The 13,926-nt window shown below is 39.1% G+C and overlaps 1 protein-coding gene across 1 annotated transcript; it reads left to right on the top strand.

Moving 5' to 3' along the window:
- The first annotated feature begins 2,278 nt into the window (after nt 1–2,278).
- Nucleotides 2,279–6,976, top strand: cks1b (CDC28 protein kinase regulatory subunit 1B). The gene is made up of 4 exons (XM_010902080.5): nt 2,279–2,475; nt 2,834–2,901; nt 3,076–3,203; nt 6,197–6,976. The coding sequence occupies exons 2-4, from the start codon at nt 2,843–2,845 to the stop codon at nt 6,238–6,240; spliced, it is 231 nt and encodes a 76-aa protein (XP_010900382.1). The 5' UTR covers nt 2,279–2,475; nt 2,834–2,842; the 3' UTR covers nt 6,241–6,976.
- Nucleotides 6,977–13,926: the final 6,950 nt, after the last annotated feature.

Below are 13,926 nucleotides of genomic sequence, written 5' to 3'. Positions count from 1 at the left end.
GTTTAATGTCCCCTGAATGTGCTAAGCAGTATTTTCAACTTTTTATGTATTTTTTATATTCTTAACCTGATCTGTCTTGGTCAAAACCATCTGTCTCTTTTCAGCTGACAGGTATTTGGTGTTACTCATGGTGATGGATGACAAAGGGATTTTACATGCTTGCAACTTCATATTTATACCCCAGGTAAACAGAAGCATAGAATTTCAGAATAGTTGCTTTGTTTGGTTATATATTAAATAAACCTTAGGGGTCCCAATACTTTTTAAACCTATGTTTTGCAGAAAGAAATCATACTACTTAATAAATGTTTCATGTTTAGAAATGATTGTGTTGAAATAAAAGTATTTGTTTATTTTTTGCAGAATCTTTTGCTCAATATCATGAAGGATGCCAATACTTCATGGGTTGACTGTATGTGTGTCTTTAATTTAAATATATGTCTTTCATTTAAAGCACATATTAATATACAGTTGAAGCATGAAGTTGAATCCAAAAATGTTTTATGTACAACTTTCTAGGAATAGCTAAAAAACAATTAAACACAAGTTCAGCATTATGATCACATAAATTATATATCCTTTCTTATTCTAAATAGCTACTATTTAACAAATATTATATACACATTTTAAAATAACCTTGCGCCATATTATGCTACCTCCATCTTTCACAATAATTACTGTATTAGATTTACTGCCTAATTACATTTAAAATAAAATACAGGAAAATTAGAATTTTTAAAACTACAGTGTATTACAGACCATAAAAAAATATATATATTTGTGCCTAATGCAATAAAATGAAATAAACTATTTTTAAATGTACTTTCTTGCTAGGAAAACTAGCCTATCCACATTGTCTGGCTTCAGAAATATACAGTGGCTAGTGTAAATATTGCCATCTGTGCTGAAAGCTCTTTCTGAGGAGGAGCTTGTGGGTGGGATGCAAAGACACTACCATGGACTTTTCACAATTTCTAAGGGTTTGTCTGAGAGTCAGCATCTGGCGACAGAAGGTTGTACCTGAGAAATATCTGTTCAGCATGGCCATTTGTCTTTTTGTTCCTGTCATCACACCTATTGAGTGGGCATCTCTTTATTGTCCTTCACTTAACATAAAGAGATGGCCAACTCTATACTGGTAAGAGTAATTTATCTAGCAATCAGGTTTCCTCCATGTTCATGTAAAATAAACTCAATTAGATCTCTGAAATAGTCTTTGTACACCTTAGTACAAAAAAAAAAACTTCGCCCTCTAATGGTTGCGTTGGACATTTAGCAATATCAAAGATTATATTTTTTTAATGATTGAACACTTTAAAAACACTGTTAATAAGGATATTTAACAAAATATCACCCAGCCCTAGGCTGGGTCTCTGAAACTTCACTATAACTCCCTCAGCTTTGGAACACCACAGTAAATGCTGAGGCACGCTTGATCTTGAATATGTAGGGTTTAGGGGAAGGGGTCCATTTGGGATTCATGTCTGAGTCTTGAGCAGCTCAATACAGCAATGCCTGTTCAGAAAAGTATGACTTCCTAAATTATCTACAAAGAATGAGTTAGTATTTATAATGCAAATTAATTTTTAGATATGTAATTTGAACATCCAAAATACAGCATGACGCAACATTCCCACAGTTTCGATCGTATTCAACACAGCTGTTGACAACCAACCAACGAAATGAGTCGAAAGATTCGGATCAATAAAATGAGTCCCTACAACCAACCGTCGAAAATTGATGATTTAATCATGGTCGTTGAAACTAAACATCATACAATCGACATCACCTTTGACGTAGTCACCTCTGACGTTTGCAGATCGTGCGACGTTTAAGGATGATATAACCAACGTTGTTCAACGTCTAGACAAAGGTGATTCACTTGAACACACCCATATACTTGGATATTGGATACAATGGATACAATTGGATACAATGCATAAAAAAATTGTTTAATCTTGGCTGAAAAATGTTGTTTAATACCCCGATGCAGATCAGAGGAATACTTTCAGATGATACATCCCAGCGACTTTACTAGAAAAGAACGTACAATCCCGTTTTAACATTTAACATTACATGCTGATAAAAAATGCACGACTCATATTTCAAACAATTTGTTACATAATGAAAACTGAATTTGTGTCACAGACACAGAACTGTGTCAAACTGATGAGTCAATAATGCCTCGGAGCTATAACCAATGAGAACGACGTGTTGCATCACATGATCATTTTTGTGTGCAAATTATCCAATGAGGAGAAGTAGGGGCTTTTTGAATGGTGAAATGCGGGACCAAAAACGTTAGCGAGGGAAACGAGAGAAAGTACATCAACCACATCAGAGATAATATCAGATTGATCCGAAGCAAGACAAGGATAACTAACCGGTTAGGTGGAATATTGTACGAAAGAAAATTCCTTTGTGGCATTTCAGTAAATCTCAACTGCTGTCGTGGAATTAACCGCTTGAAAGAAGGTAAATAAACGTGTGCTTTTTGTAACCGTACTTTAATTGTAAGAAACAATTACAGTCCTTGCTAACTTTTCAAGGTCTTTATTTACTATACATAGCCCGCCAAATTAGTGTCAACAGTTATTGGATTGTTTTATCTAATATGTTATAACAACCGTAGTGTAATGTTAGGAAATGCAGTGGGTGACAACATGAACGCGTAGCTAACTTGTAGCTAACTTGACCTAACTAACAGGGTACCTTGTATTGATGAGCTGCTGTAGCTAACCACTGACTGTTCTAATCCGGAAATGTGACCTGTAACTATCATGTTTTCGTCTGGCTATTGGCTATTCTAAATGGTTGCTTTTAACTTTTCTAGGTGGACATCATGTCTCAGAAGCAGATATATTACTCTGACAAATACGACGATGAGAAATTCGAGTATAGGTAAGAGTAAACAGTTTGATATTTGATATTACCTCATTATGCTAACTTCGTAGTGTACAGAAGCTATTATTAACACCTTAATATGTCTGCCCGGGTAGCTGTCTACACAGCCCTGTTGTAATTTGTTGACATGAAGTGCTACAACGAAAAGTGCCTTTCATTTTTCCATCGTAGGCACGTGATGCTACCCAAGGACATTGCTAAGAGAGTGCCCAAAACCCATTTGATGTCTGAGACGGAGTGGAGAAACCTAGGCGTCCAGCAGAGTCAAGGCTGGGTACACTACATGATCCATCAACCAGGTACACTGTGAAAGGCATTGAGGGATGTCACACAGTAGAAAGACTACACCAAATCTAAAATGAATTAAAGGGTTCTGCACTGTCATGACCAGAACATGATTGCACATAAGAATTGATTCTCAATTGGCATAGCTGGTAAAATAAAATGAATTAAATAAAAAATGTAATTCTGAGATGGAATAAAATGACTGATCACATTCACAGCACACTTTTCAACAAATTTATTTTAACTCTAACTCTATTTAGCTGTTTACAAACCGGGGGTTGAGTAGTATCTGGCTGCAGCCTGGGAACTCTCAAGGGGCAGTGTGGAGCCTGTGGGCTGGAATTATAACTACAATTGACCCACACACAGTCTCCTAGTGATTTTGTTGTGCGTTTATGCGTTTAATAGCAACCAATACAAGTTATGGGCATGTGTTCTCTGAACTACATACATTTGGTTTGTGTTTAATAACTGGATTATTTTAATACTGATACATGTTTTCTTTGTGTTGATATATAGTGTCAGGCCTCCGGGCGGGACATGGGGCGTTGTCAGGCCTCCGGGCGGGACCATGGTGCTAATGCACCCTACAATATATTTGAGACGGTTATTCAATCAATATGCATTATTTAGAATAATGGCAAATTACTGAGCTCTATGAAAACCAGACAGTTTTAGACCAGTCTATTGTTCTGTGCACCGCAGTCTCCTCTAACTTTCAATGTTAATTTGGTCTCCAGTAGACCCATCTATCCATTTATTGATTAGTTATTGCAGCCCTACTAAAATTAGTTGCAAACCAAGAGAGGGGAACTTAATGCTGTGTTCACGCTTCATGATGGTTGATCGATCAGGTCTAACTTCAGTCAGAACTTGTGGAAAGGGCGCTTTGAGCACATTAAGTGACAGCGTGAGTGATGGCATGCACAAACAAATCAGTGACAATGCGCCATGTACTCAGGCAGAGGGCGCAAACTCAATTTCAATAATTATGCATTTACTCTGACAAGTCACAACCCACCATTACCATGTGGGTCACAACCCATGCTTTAAGAAAGGCTTCTGTAAAATATTATGGAGGAATAGACACCAAACTGCTTTAGGAGATTACAGTAGTGCCATGTAAGTACTCAGTGACAATAAGCTGCTGTATTCATATTGTTGCCTGCAGTTCTGGGGCAAACTATTTCTGGCTTGGGGATGACATTTTATAATGTGATTATAATGTGCTGCTCTTTAGATGTTTAAATGCTAATGCTGCTTTTGGGGAGTCAATTCTCTCTCTTATTCAGTGTGGAATCATGTGCTTTATATGGGGTGTATTCACAAAAAACCTAATAAAATCAAAGGAGGGGAGACGTTTTTCTAGTAGTTTTGTTGTGAAGTGATTGCTAAGTTTGTGCACTATTAAATACTGTACACTGATGTTGTTGAGGGCCAAATGTTCCTGGATTATGACATGGTGTTCAGCATTCAAAAGGATTTTTTTGCAGGATATGCCTGTTTACCTGATTGCGGTCTTGTGCCATCGGCACATTGAGTCATAGTGGTGGTGGAAAACTAATTATCTATATTTTAGACTTCTGAAAATATTGCAGTGTTATTTTTGCGCTAGTTGGCTGTGCTTAGAGAACAGCCTGAGTTTTTGGTTTAGAATACACCGTGACAGATCTAAATTGAAACGCTGCACACCTGAACCTTATTTTGATTGGGTTTGTGATTGGTGGTGAAATAACTTGAGACATGATGGAACCTCTTTGAGAACTTTTTTCTTTTTTGAGCAACTTTGCGAATTCAGTGGGGTGACCTTTTGATTGAAGCTCATCTTTAAATATGGATTTCTTGTGAACACTTATTTCCTTTTAATCTAAAACCGGTTTTCTCTTGTTTCTCTGCAGCAGGCATTGTAATACTTTGTTTGGAACACTGAATTGCAATAAATCATAGCATTAAATCGCATTATTAATAGTGGGTGTTGTATCACCCACTATTTATTTGTTTTGACATTGTATCCGTCCCTGACAATTCCCAACCATACTGTCTTATATGCTGAATTTTTTTCTTTCAGTTTAATAATTTCTGTGCATTTTTAGACTGTTTTTGCCGAAATATGTGAAAGCCAGATTCAAACACCCGCTGCAGCAGTACATGTGCACTGATGTCAACGGCTTTGACAGCTGGACCAGGCAAGGATAATCAGAACTTTACTACCGGCAAGCAAAGCTGAATCAGATGTGCCCTTTGTCAGGTGTTGATAAAATATCAGCCATAGCCATTTACCATGATAAACGATTGTGCTTTATTAAGAAACTACATCGATTGAACATAAAGTTTGCTGCATTGGTTGTGTCCAACTAATGTGTTTTAATGAGCTTGTTTCTAGGCGGAGACAGTCCTCTCGAAACACTAAGATGGCCTGAAAAGCTGAAAGCAGGCAATGGTATGACAAGTGTCGGATTGAGAGTATGAAGTTTGCCTACAGTTCTGTATCTAGTTACAGGTACCCACAGCCTGGTTTGACTGGGTGGTCACTGTCACTCTAGATTTGACTAGACAAAAGACTCTCAAATCATGTCAGACACAAACTTGAATACTAGCCTTAGACCCAGGCATTTCTCAAAAGCATGGGAGCTTGTCAGATGAATTATTTTAAAAAGGGGTGTGGTATGATTCCAAGTTCAGTGTCGTTGCCACTTTTGGGGTTTCTGAACGCTGTGCGTATAACATTTTGTTCGACCATACCAATAACTGATACCAGTGAAAAGAGTTTCTTTCATGTGGAAGTTACTGTCTCTTGTGGAACACTTTGGACTTGGTCAATGCAAAATCTAGTAGGTTTTCCAGACTTTCACGAGTTGAGTCAAGAAAATGATATTTGGAATTCTCGCGGATAACCTTGTTTGACGCCACAATACGTCAGAGAGTGAATCGGTGAAAAGGTATCCCAACTTTGGGATAAAAATGTTTAAAACGACCCCCCCCCCCCCCCCCCCCCTGTTCATTCCAGAGCCCCACATCTTGCTGTTCCGTCGTCCACTGCCAGCAGCCTGAACTGTCAAAGAAACAGACTTCCTTTGGAAAAGTGCTTGGTGATTGGAGATAACTGAACACACCTCAGTTGGATGAAAAAGACAATTTTCTACAGCATTGTGTACTCTGCATTGGAGACTGAGTAAAGAGCTCCAAGCAACTGCCTGAGTTACTGTAAATCTTGTTTCCTTGTGACCTGCTCAGAATCCTTTCAGCCTGTTCTCTATCTGTATCTATATAAATTCCTACATTTTTACTAGGACTAATGTGATGATGATGATGTCTGGGAAGAAAAAGGAAATCAGAGGTTGCGGTAACAGCTTAGTCAATTTAAACATGTCCTTTGTATTTTAAGCCAGATTTAAATATTGTGCAACTACATAAAATATAAGTGTTTGACAGTTTTTTTTTTTGTTTTTTTTATGTGTAGGGATGTCACTAATATTACCATATGAACAAATACCTGTTATGGCACTACTTGCTTTGAATACTGCAGATCGTGTCTTTCAAGTTAATACGCTTATTACTTAGAAACATACGCTAATGATGGTATTTAAGAGGTTTTTGAATCAATCTGGATCTGCTACAAAGGTATTGTAAAATGTAGGTTGTGGGAATTTAGATCTGTCATAATATAGCCCAACATATTGTTGCCATGTCTGTGATTGAACAAATCAGCTGCTCTGTATTTATAAGTTCTGCTAACTGTGACATGTACTTTTTAATCTGAAACTTTGTAAAGATTTTGAGGAAGTTATTAAGCTTTTTTGTCATTCTTTTTATTCTACCCTTGTGGCAATTACAGGGATAGATTGATCTATTGTCATTCTTTTTATTCTGAACTTGTAGCAATTACAGGGATGGATTGATCTAATGCAGGGGTAGTCAACCCTCTTTCTGGAGTGCTGTATGTTATGCAGGATTTTGTTCCAACTAGGCACGGCTCCAGACCAACTGAACTTAATTTATCAGCTCAGTGATTTCCTACATTCATCACACCTGGTCTTCCGGGTCGGTTAAATCAAAAACATGAAGTGACTGGTGCTCCATGACCAGAGTTGATTCCACAAGATTGAATGCATTTAAAGGTAGTCTCTCAAGTGTTTGCATTTTGAAAGATAGTTGGAGTATGCATTTCAATAATGTTTATAGGTCATGGTCACCTGACCATCTGCTTGCATGTGATATTTGTTTCTATGTATGCCTTTTTAAGTGTAGTTTCAGCTGACTGCAAGATGATTATCAAGCGCTTAACTCGCCGGTGGCTAAGACAATGGTTTTCAACGACCCAGTATACTAAATGGGCTATGGGGTGGTTTTCCAGAAATGGGTTAAGCCTAGTCTAGAGCCTAAAAAAAACTCCTGGGGCCTGCCCAGCCATAACACACTTCAGTTTTTACCCTGAAATAGCTCACCTGATTCAACAGGTAAGGGCTTGTTAATTAGTTAAGGTGATTCAGGTGTGCTAGCTCTGGGATACATCTAATAGATGGAGTGGCTGGGGGGGTCCCCAGTGGCGGGTTTAAGACCTATGAACTAGATGTTTTAGGCCATAGGTCTTCAACCCTCTCCTGGGGACCCCCCAGCCATTCCATCTATTAGATGTATCCCAGAGCTAGAGTTTACCAACGCCATATTTTTCATCTGTTGACCTCTTACCCAAATTTACTACACTGGGACTCTTTTTGGACATAATTAACAGAACTACTCACCCCTAAACACCCGACGCTAAGTATCATTGAAATGCCTTATCACTGTAATTGTTGTAGCTACAACACTGAGAACTATCGTCTTCAGTTAAAGATAGCAGAGTTAGAGGCTCAGCTTCTGACGCAAATGTCATGCAAGGATTATGTTAGTGTAGAAATAGAAAAAAGCTGCGTCTGTGCCACCAGGAAGAAACGATAGTCTGGTTAGCCCCCCGGGACAGCTCCTGCAGCCGGGCACGAACCTTCTCTTGGTCACTGGGAAGAAATCCAACTGAGACTTTCAACAGGTTTTCCCCACTGGAGTCAGAGTCAAGGCCTGAGCCGTCTTCGCAGGGGAATGATCGGCAGGCATGTTCTACCCGTGGCCTTGAAAAACTAAAAACGCTAGTCATCGACAATTCCATTAGCCATAGTATTAGACTGCAGAGCCACCGACGTAGCCGCAAATCTGGCTGGTGCTAGCGAAGTCTAAAACTGGCAAGTATAGAGAGTACAGAGATATTATTCACATTGGCACCAACAACGTTAGGATGAAACCGAGATTACGAAGTCATGAAACCCCCTCGGTCACAAATAAAAATGACTGTTTCACCTCAAATCTCCAAATGGGACTCCTAAATGTTAGATCCCATGCTCCAAAGGCAGTTGCAGTAAATTAATTCATCTCTGATCATAAACTTGATGTTATTGGTTTATATGAAACGATGAATTCATAGCCTTAAATGAGGCCTCTACTCCTGGCTATACTAGTGATCATATCCCTCGTGCATCCCGAAAAGGAGGGGGTGTTGCTAATATTTATGACAGTAGATATAGATTTACTCTCAAACACATCACTGATTTTCATTCTTTTTAAGTTTTACTCATGAAAGTTAACCAGGCCGATAAATCGTTTTACATAGCTACAGTTTATAGGCCCCCCGGGCCATACACAATGTTCCTCAATGAGTTTCCAGAATTCTTGTCTAACCTTGTAGTTATGGCAGATAGTATTCTAATTTTAGTGAATTTCTATATTCATATGGAAAAGTCCAATGATCCTCTTCAAAAAGCCTTTGAAGCCATAATTGACTCAATGGGTTTTATCCAGCATGTATCAGGTCCAACACATTGCCACAATCACACCTTTTAGTCTTTTTCACGAGAAATAGATATTTCAGATTTAGTCTTGTCACGAGAAATAGATATTGTAGATCTAATAATTTCCCCCCAAAATCCTGAATTATCAAATCACTGTCTTATTACATTTACCGTTAAAACAAGAAATCCACTTGCTCCGCAAACAATGAGTTTAAAACCCGTACTATAAATTCTCGGACTGCAAATAAATTCCTTGATTTTCTTACAAGAAACTTGCTCCCTGGTACACAGACAATATTAGAGTGCTTTAGCAAGCCTCCAGAAAATTTGAGCCAACCAAGTTGGAAGTATTCAGACTAGCCTGTATAGACAGTACACTACAATACCGAAAATCACTCACGTCTACTCGATCAGCTTATTTCTCTAACCTGGTTGAGGTGAACAAAAACAATCAAAAATGTATCTTCGATACAGTTGCAAAGTTAACAAAAAAACAAAGCTCAACAAGTGAAGTGGGTCTTCACTTTAGTTATAATGAATACCTGAACTACTTTGATGAAAAGATCATCACCATTAGAAAACAAATAACTGACTCTTCCTTAAATAGTTATGGTCCTCAAAATCTCAGTTGTCCTAAAAATGTCCTGAACCTCCCTGACCAGGTGTCAATGGGGACACTTTAATTTTTTGATACTGTATTGACACATTCACAAAATTTGTAATGAGTTCTAAACCCACAAACTGTCAGCTAGACCCGATTCCAACAGAATTACTTAAGGAGCCTATTTCCTGTGCTAGGTCAGCCAATGTTGAACATAATAAATTGCTCCCTTTCCTCCGGATGTGTACCAAACTCACTAAGAATAGCGGAAATTAAGCCTCTTCTAAAAATTTTTTATCTGGATCCCGACATATTAAACAATTATAGGCCAATATCGAATATCGAAAAATCTTAGAAAAATGTGTTTCCCAACAACTGAATGCCTTCCTGAAGACAAATAACATTTATTAAATGCTCCAGTCTGGTTTCAGATCCCATCATAATACTGAGACTGCACTTGTGAAGGTAAGAAATGACCTAATGGCCTCATACATAGGTTCCGCATCCGTCCTGTTGCTTCTTGATCTTAGTGCTGCTTTTGACACTCTTGATCACTCCCTTCTCTCAGAGAGACTGGAAACCCATATTGGGCTACGTGGACATGTTCTAGCCTGGTTTAAATCATATTTATCTGAAAGATATAAGTTTGTTAGTGTGGATGGCATATTCTCTGACAAGTCAAAGGTATGCTTTGGTGTTCCTCAAGGCTCGGTTCTGGGCCCATTATTGTTCTCACTATATATGCTGCCTCTGGGCAATTTCAACCTGAAATCACAATGTACATTTTCACTGTTATGCTGATGACACACAGTTATACACTCACCTAAAGGATTATTAGGAATACCTGTTCAATTTCTCATTAATGCAATTATCTAATCAACCAATCACATGGCAGTTACTTCAATGCATTTAGGGGTGTGGTCCTGGTCAAGACAATCTCCTAAACTCCTAACTGAATGTCAGAATGGGAAAGAAAGGTGATTTAAGCAATTTTGAGCGTGGCATGGTTGTTGGTGCCAGACAGGCCGGTCTGAGTATTTCACAATCTGCTCAGTTACTGGGATTTTCACGCACAACCATTTCTAGGGTTTACAAAGAATGGTGTGAAAAGGGAAAAACATCCAGTATGTGGCAGTCCTGTGGGCGAAAATGCCTTGTTGATGCTAGAGGTCAGAGGAGAATGGGCCGACTGATTCAAGCTGATAGAAGAGAAACTTTGACTGAAATAACCACTCGTTACAACCGAGGTATGCAGCAAAGCATTTGTGAAGCCACACCACGCACAACCTTGAGGTGGATGGGCTACAACAGCAGAAGACCCCACCGGGTACTACTCATCTCCACTACAAATAGGAAAAAAAGGCTACAATTTGCACGAGCTCACCAAAATTGGACAGTTGAAGACTGGAAGAATGTTGCCTGGTCTGATGAGTCTCGATTTCTGTTGAGTCAGAATTTGGCGTAAACAGAATGAGAACATGGATCCATCATGCCTTGTTACCACTGTGCAGGCTGCTGGTGGTGGTGTAATGGTGTGAGGGATGTTTTCTTGGCACACTTTAGGCCCCTTAGTGCCAATTGGGCATCGTTTAAATGCCACGGCCTACCTGAGCATTGTTTCTGACCATGTCCATCCCTTTATGACCACCATGTACCCATCCTCTGATGGCTACTTCCAGCAGGATAATGCACCATGTCACAAAGCTCGAATCATTTCAAATTGGTTTCTTGAACATGAGTTCACTGTACTGAAATGGCCCCCACAGTCACCAGATCTCAACCCAATAGAGCATCCTTGGGATGTGGTGGAACGGGAGCTTCGTGCCCTGGATGTGCATCCCACAAATCTCCATCAACTGCAAGATGGTATCCTATCAATATGGGCCAACATTTCTAAAGAATGCTTTCAGCACCTTGTTAAATCAATGCCACGTAGAATAAACCTCGACGGCTCCATGGTCGTATCCCAAAAAACTGTAAGAAACGTCAGCGTTACCCTTGACCCTGTCCTCTCCTTTGATGAACATATAAAATATGTCTCGAGTTGCTTATTTTCATCTTCGAAACATTGCAAAAATCAGAAACTTTCTGTCAAAAACTGATGCAGAAAAATGAATCCATGCTTTCGTTACTTCTAGACTAGATTACTGCAATGCTCTTCTTTCTGGTTACCCTGACAAATCAATAAATAAAATTTGAACACATTACTCCTGTACTAGCGTCCTTACACTCTTTGCCTGTTAGGGTTGGGGCTATAAATCAATACATGGACTTGCTCCTACTTACCTTGCTGAAATGATCCAACCATACATACCTACACGTAACCTACGATCGGAAGATGCAGGCCTTTTAATTGTACCTAGAATTTCTAAACAAACAGCCGGAGGCAGAGCCTTTTCTCATAGAGCTCCACTACTGTGGAATTATCTGCCAATTAAGGTTAGAAATGCAAACTCAGTGCAAACTTTCAAGTGTCTACTAAAAACTAATCTCTACAGCACGGTTTATGATTAGGTGTAGCCTGGCCCGGGGGCGTGAAGGTGACCAGAAGGCTTGATACTGTCCACCCTTGCTGTCTTGCCAGGTGGGCTTTCGTCGCCACTGGGATGCCCTCCCTCCAATGCCTTTCGGGGGAAGAGTCACTGGCTTGTTGTTGTCTCTCTGTTGCGCACTTGTGCAATTGGGCTGTACTCTGCTGGCAATGCTCGGCCCTCATTCAGGGTGGTTGCGGTTGGTGGGTGTCACTTTGGTTGATGCCTGGCAATGTGGGTGGATTGATTTCCTGCCTGTTGGGCCCTGTCCGGGGCCTCCCCCGGGTAGGGCCACAGTGTTGCCGGACCTCCCCGTCTCAGTTCCAAGGTCTTATGCTGCTATACAATTGTGCTGGGGGATTGGGTCAGTTCTCCTTCCCCACTAAGTTCTCCTTCTCCACTATAAATCGTTGTTGATATGAGGAATGCATTTTCAGAATTTTCCCAGTCTCCTCCCGTTTTAAACTTTTGGAGGATATGAGGTCCTGGTCCACACCTGTGGAGTACCTGGTTTTGGGGGCCCATTGCTGTACTTTGTTATTACAAGTTATTACACCATTAATTTCTTCCATGTGGTATTTTTGATCTTCAAATAAGGTCTGTGTTTTGTATAGGCTATCACGTCAAGAGTTTTGATTACTAAATATATCTTGGACTTCTATAAATAGCTTTGCTTATATATTCTGAGGAGATACATCAGTATCTAAACGTTGAGGTGGGATCTGGGTGTGACCTTAACGTTTTAACTGCTTCCAATGGGAGCACTAAAACCTCTGAACCCTACTCATTTTCAGTAAAGTGGTTTTGACGCCTGGGTGGCGATGAGAGCACTGGCTAGAAAGCAGTGGAACTGGTCAGATATAAGTTTGAAAAATACTAGAATTATCTTTAGAAACCGTGTAACGCAACATAGCAATGTGAATGTGATTGGTGCCAATCCCCTGCCTATTTAATCTAAGTTTTCAAAACAATACAAAACAATACAATACACAATACAATACACTCCACAGTGTGCTATGCCCTGACCAATCACAGGTCTTTAGGATTACCTACTACTTACTAGAATGTCTTCTGTGTGGTCAAATCAATAAACTGCAGACCCATTAATCATAAGTTCCTTTTCATTCCACTAAAGTTAATAACTTAGCTTGTGTTGGAAAAAGAAGGGTTAATATCCAATCAGAATATTTCTTTGGTAGTTTTTTATTTTGTATTTTTATTGAGTACTGAACAAGACATTCAGGTCACAGCTATTCAAAATTAACAGAGAAAAATATGTGCAAAAAGTAAAATAAAACAGACAAAATATACATTATTTTTCAGTTAAAGTTGGAGTTTTTGTAAATAAGACATAGTACTGGACAGTAACAATGCATTTCTTATTTAGCAGTTTAAGAGACTCAAGTTAAATTGATAAAATGTATTAAAAATACTGATTTTGAGAATTTGGCTTTGTGGATATGATATTTACCAGTCAAGATCATAGTATTGGTCATCCATTCCAAGGATTTTATAGTACATTCAAAGTATGTGATCACAATTTTGCATGTGACCAGTTAACTCAGTATGTACCCTTCCATATCCATCCAGTTTTCTTTGGTAGTATCCTGGTAGAAATGATCTAGCTGTGCTCATCGTTCATTGGCTAGGCCCTCAGGATTTGAAAAGAAGGCACTTGCCAACGTAAATTTACATTGACTTCAATTAGAGCAACATTTTGAAATGACAGTAGAAACACCCAATCACAAATTAACTTGAATTAGGTATGACGATTGTATGATGCCTA

The sequence above is a fragment of the Esox lucius genome, chromosome 10, assembly GCF_011004845.1.
Source record: "Esox lucius isolate fEsoLuc1 chromosome 10, fEsoLuc1.pri, whole genome shotgun sequence".
Lineage (NCBI taxonomy): Eukaryota > Metazoa > Chordata > Actinopteri > Esociformes > Esocidae > Esox > Esox lucius.
Note: the sequence above shows the minus strand (reverse complement) of the source record. Positions and strands in the feature narration are given on the sequence as shown.

Bases quoted from the DNA above. Each gene is read 5' to 3' on its own strand.
- cks1b (XM_010902080.5), top strand. From the start codon at position 2,843: ATGTCTCAGAAGCAGATATATTACTCTGACAAATACGACGATGAGAAA. The intron at 2,902-3,075 runs GTAAGAGTAAAC...TTTCCATCGTAG, and splicing joins GATGAGAAATTCGAGTATAG to GCACGTGATGCTACCCAAGG. The intron at 3,204-6,196 runs GTACACTGTGAA...TGTTCATTCCAG, and splicing joins CTACATGATCCATCAACCAG to AGCCCCACATCTTGCTGTTC.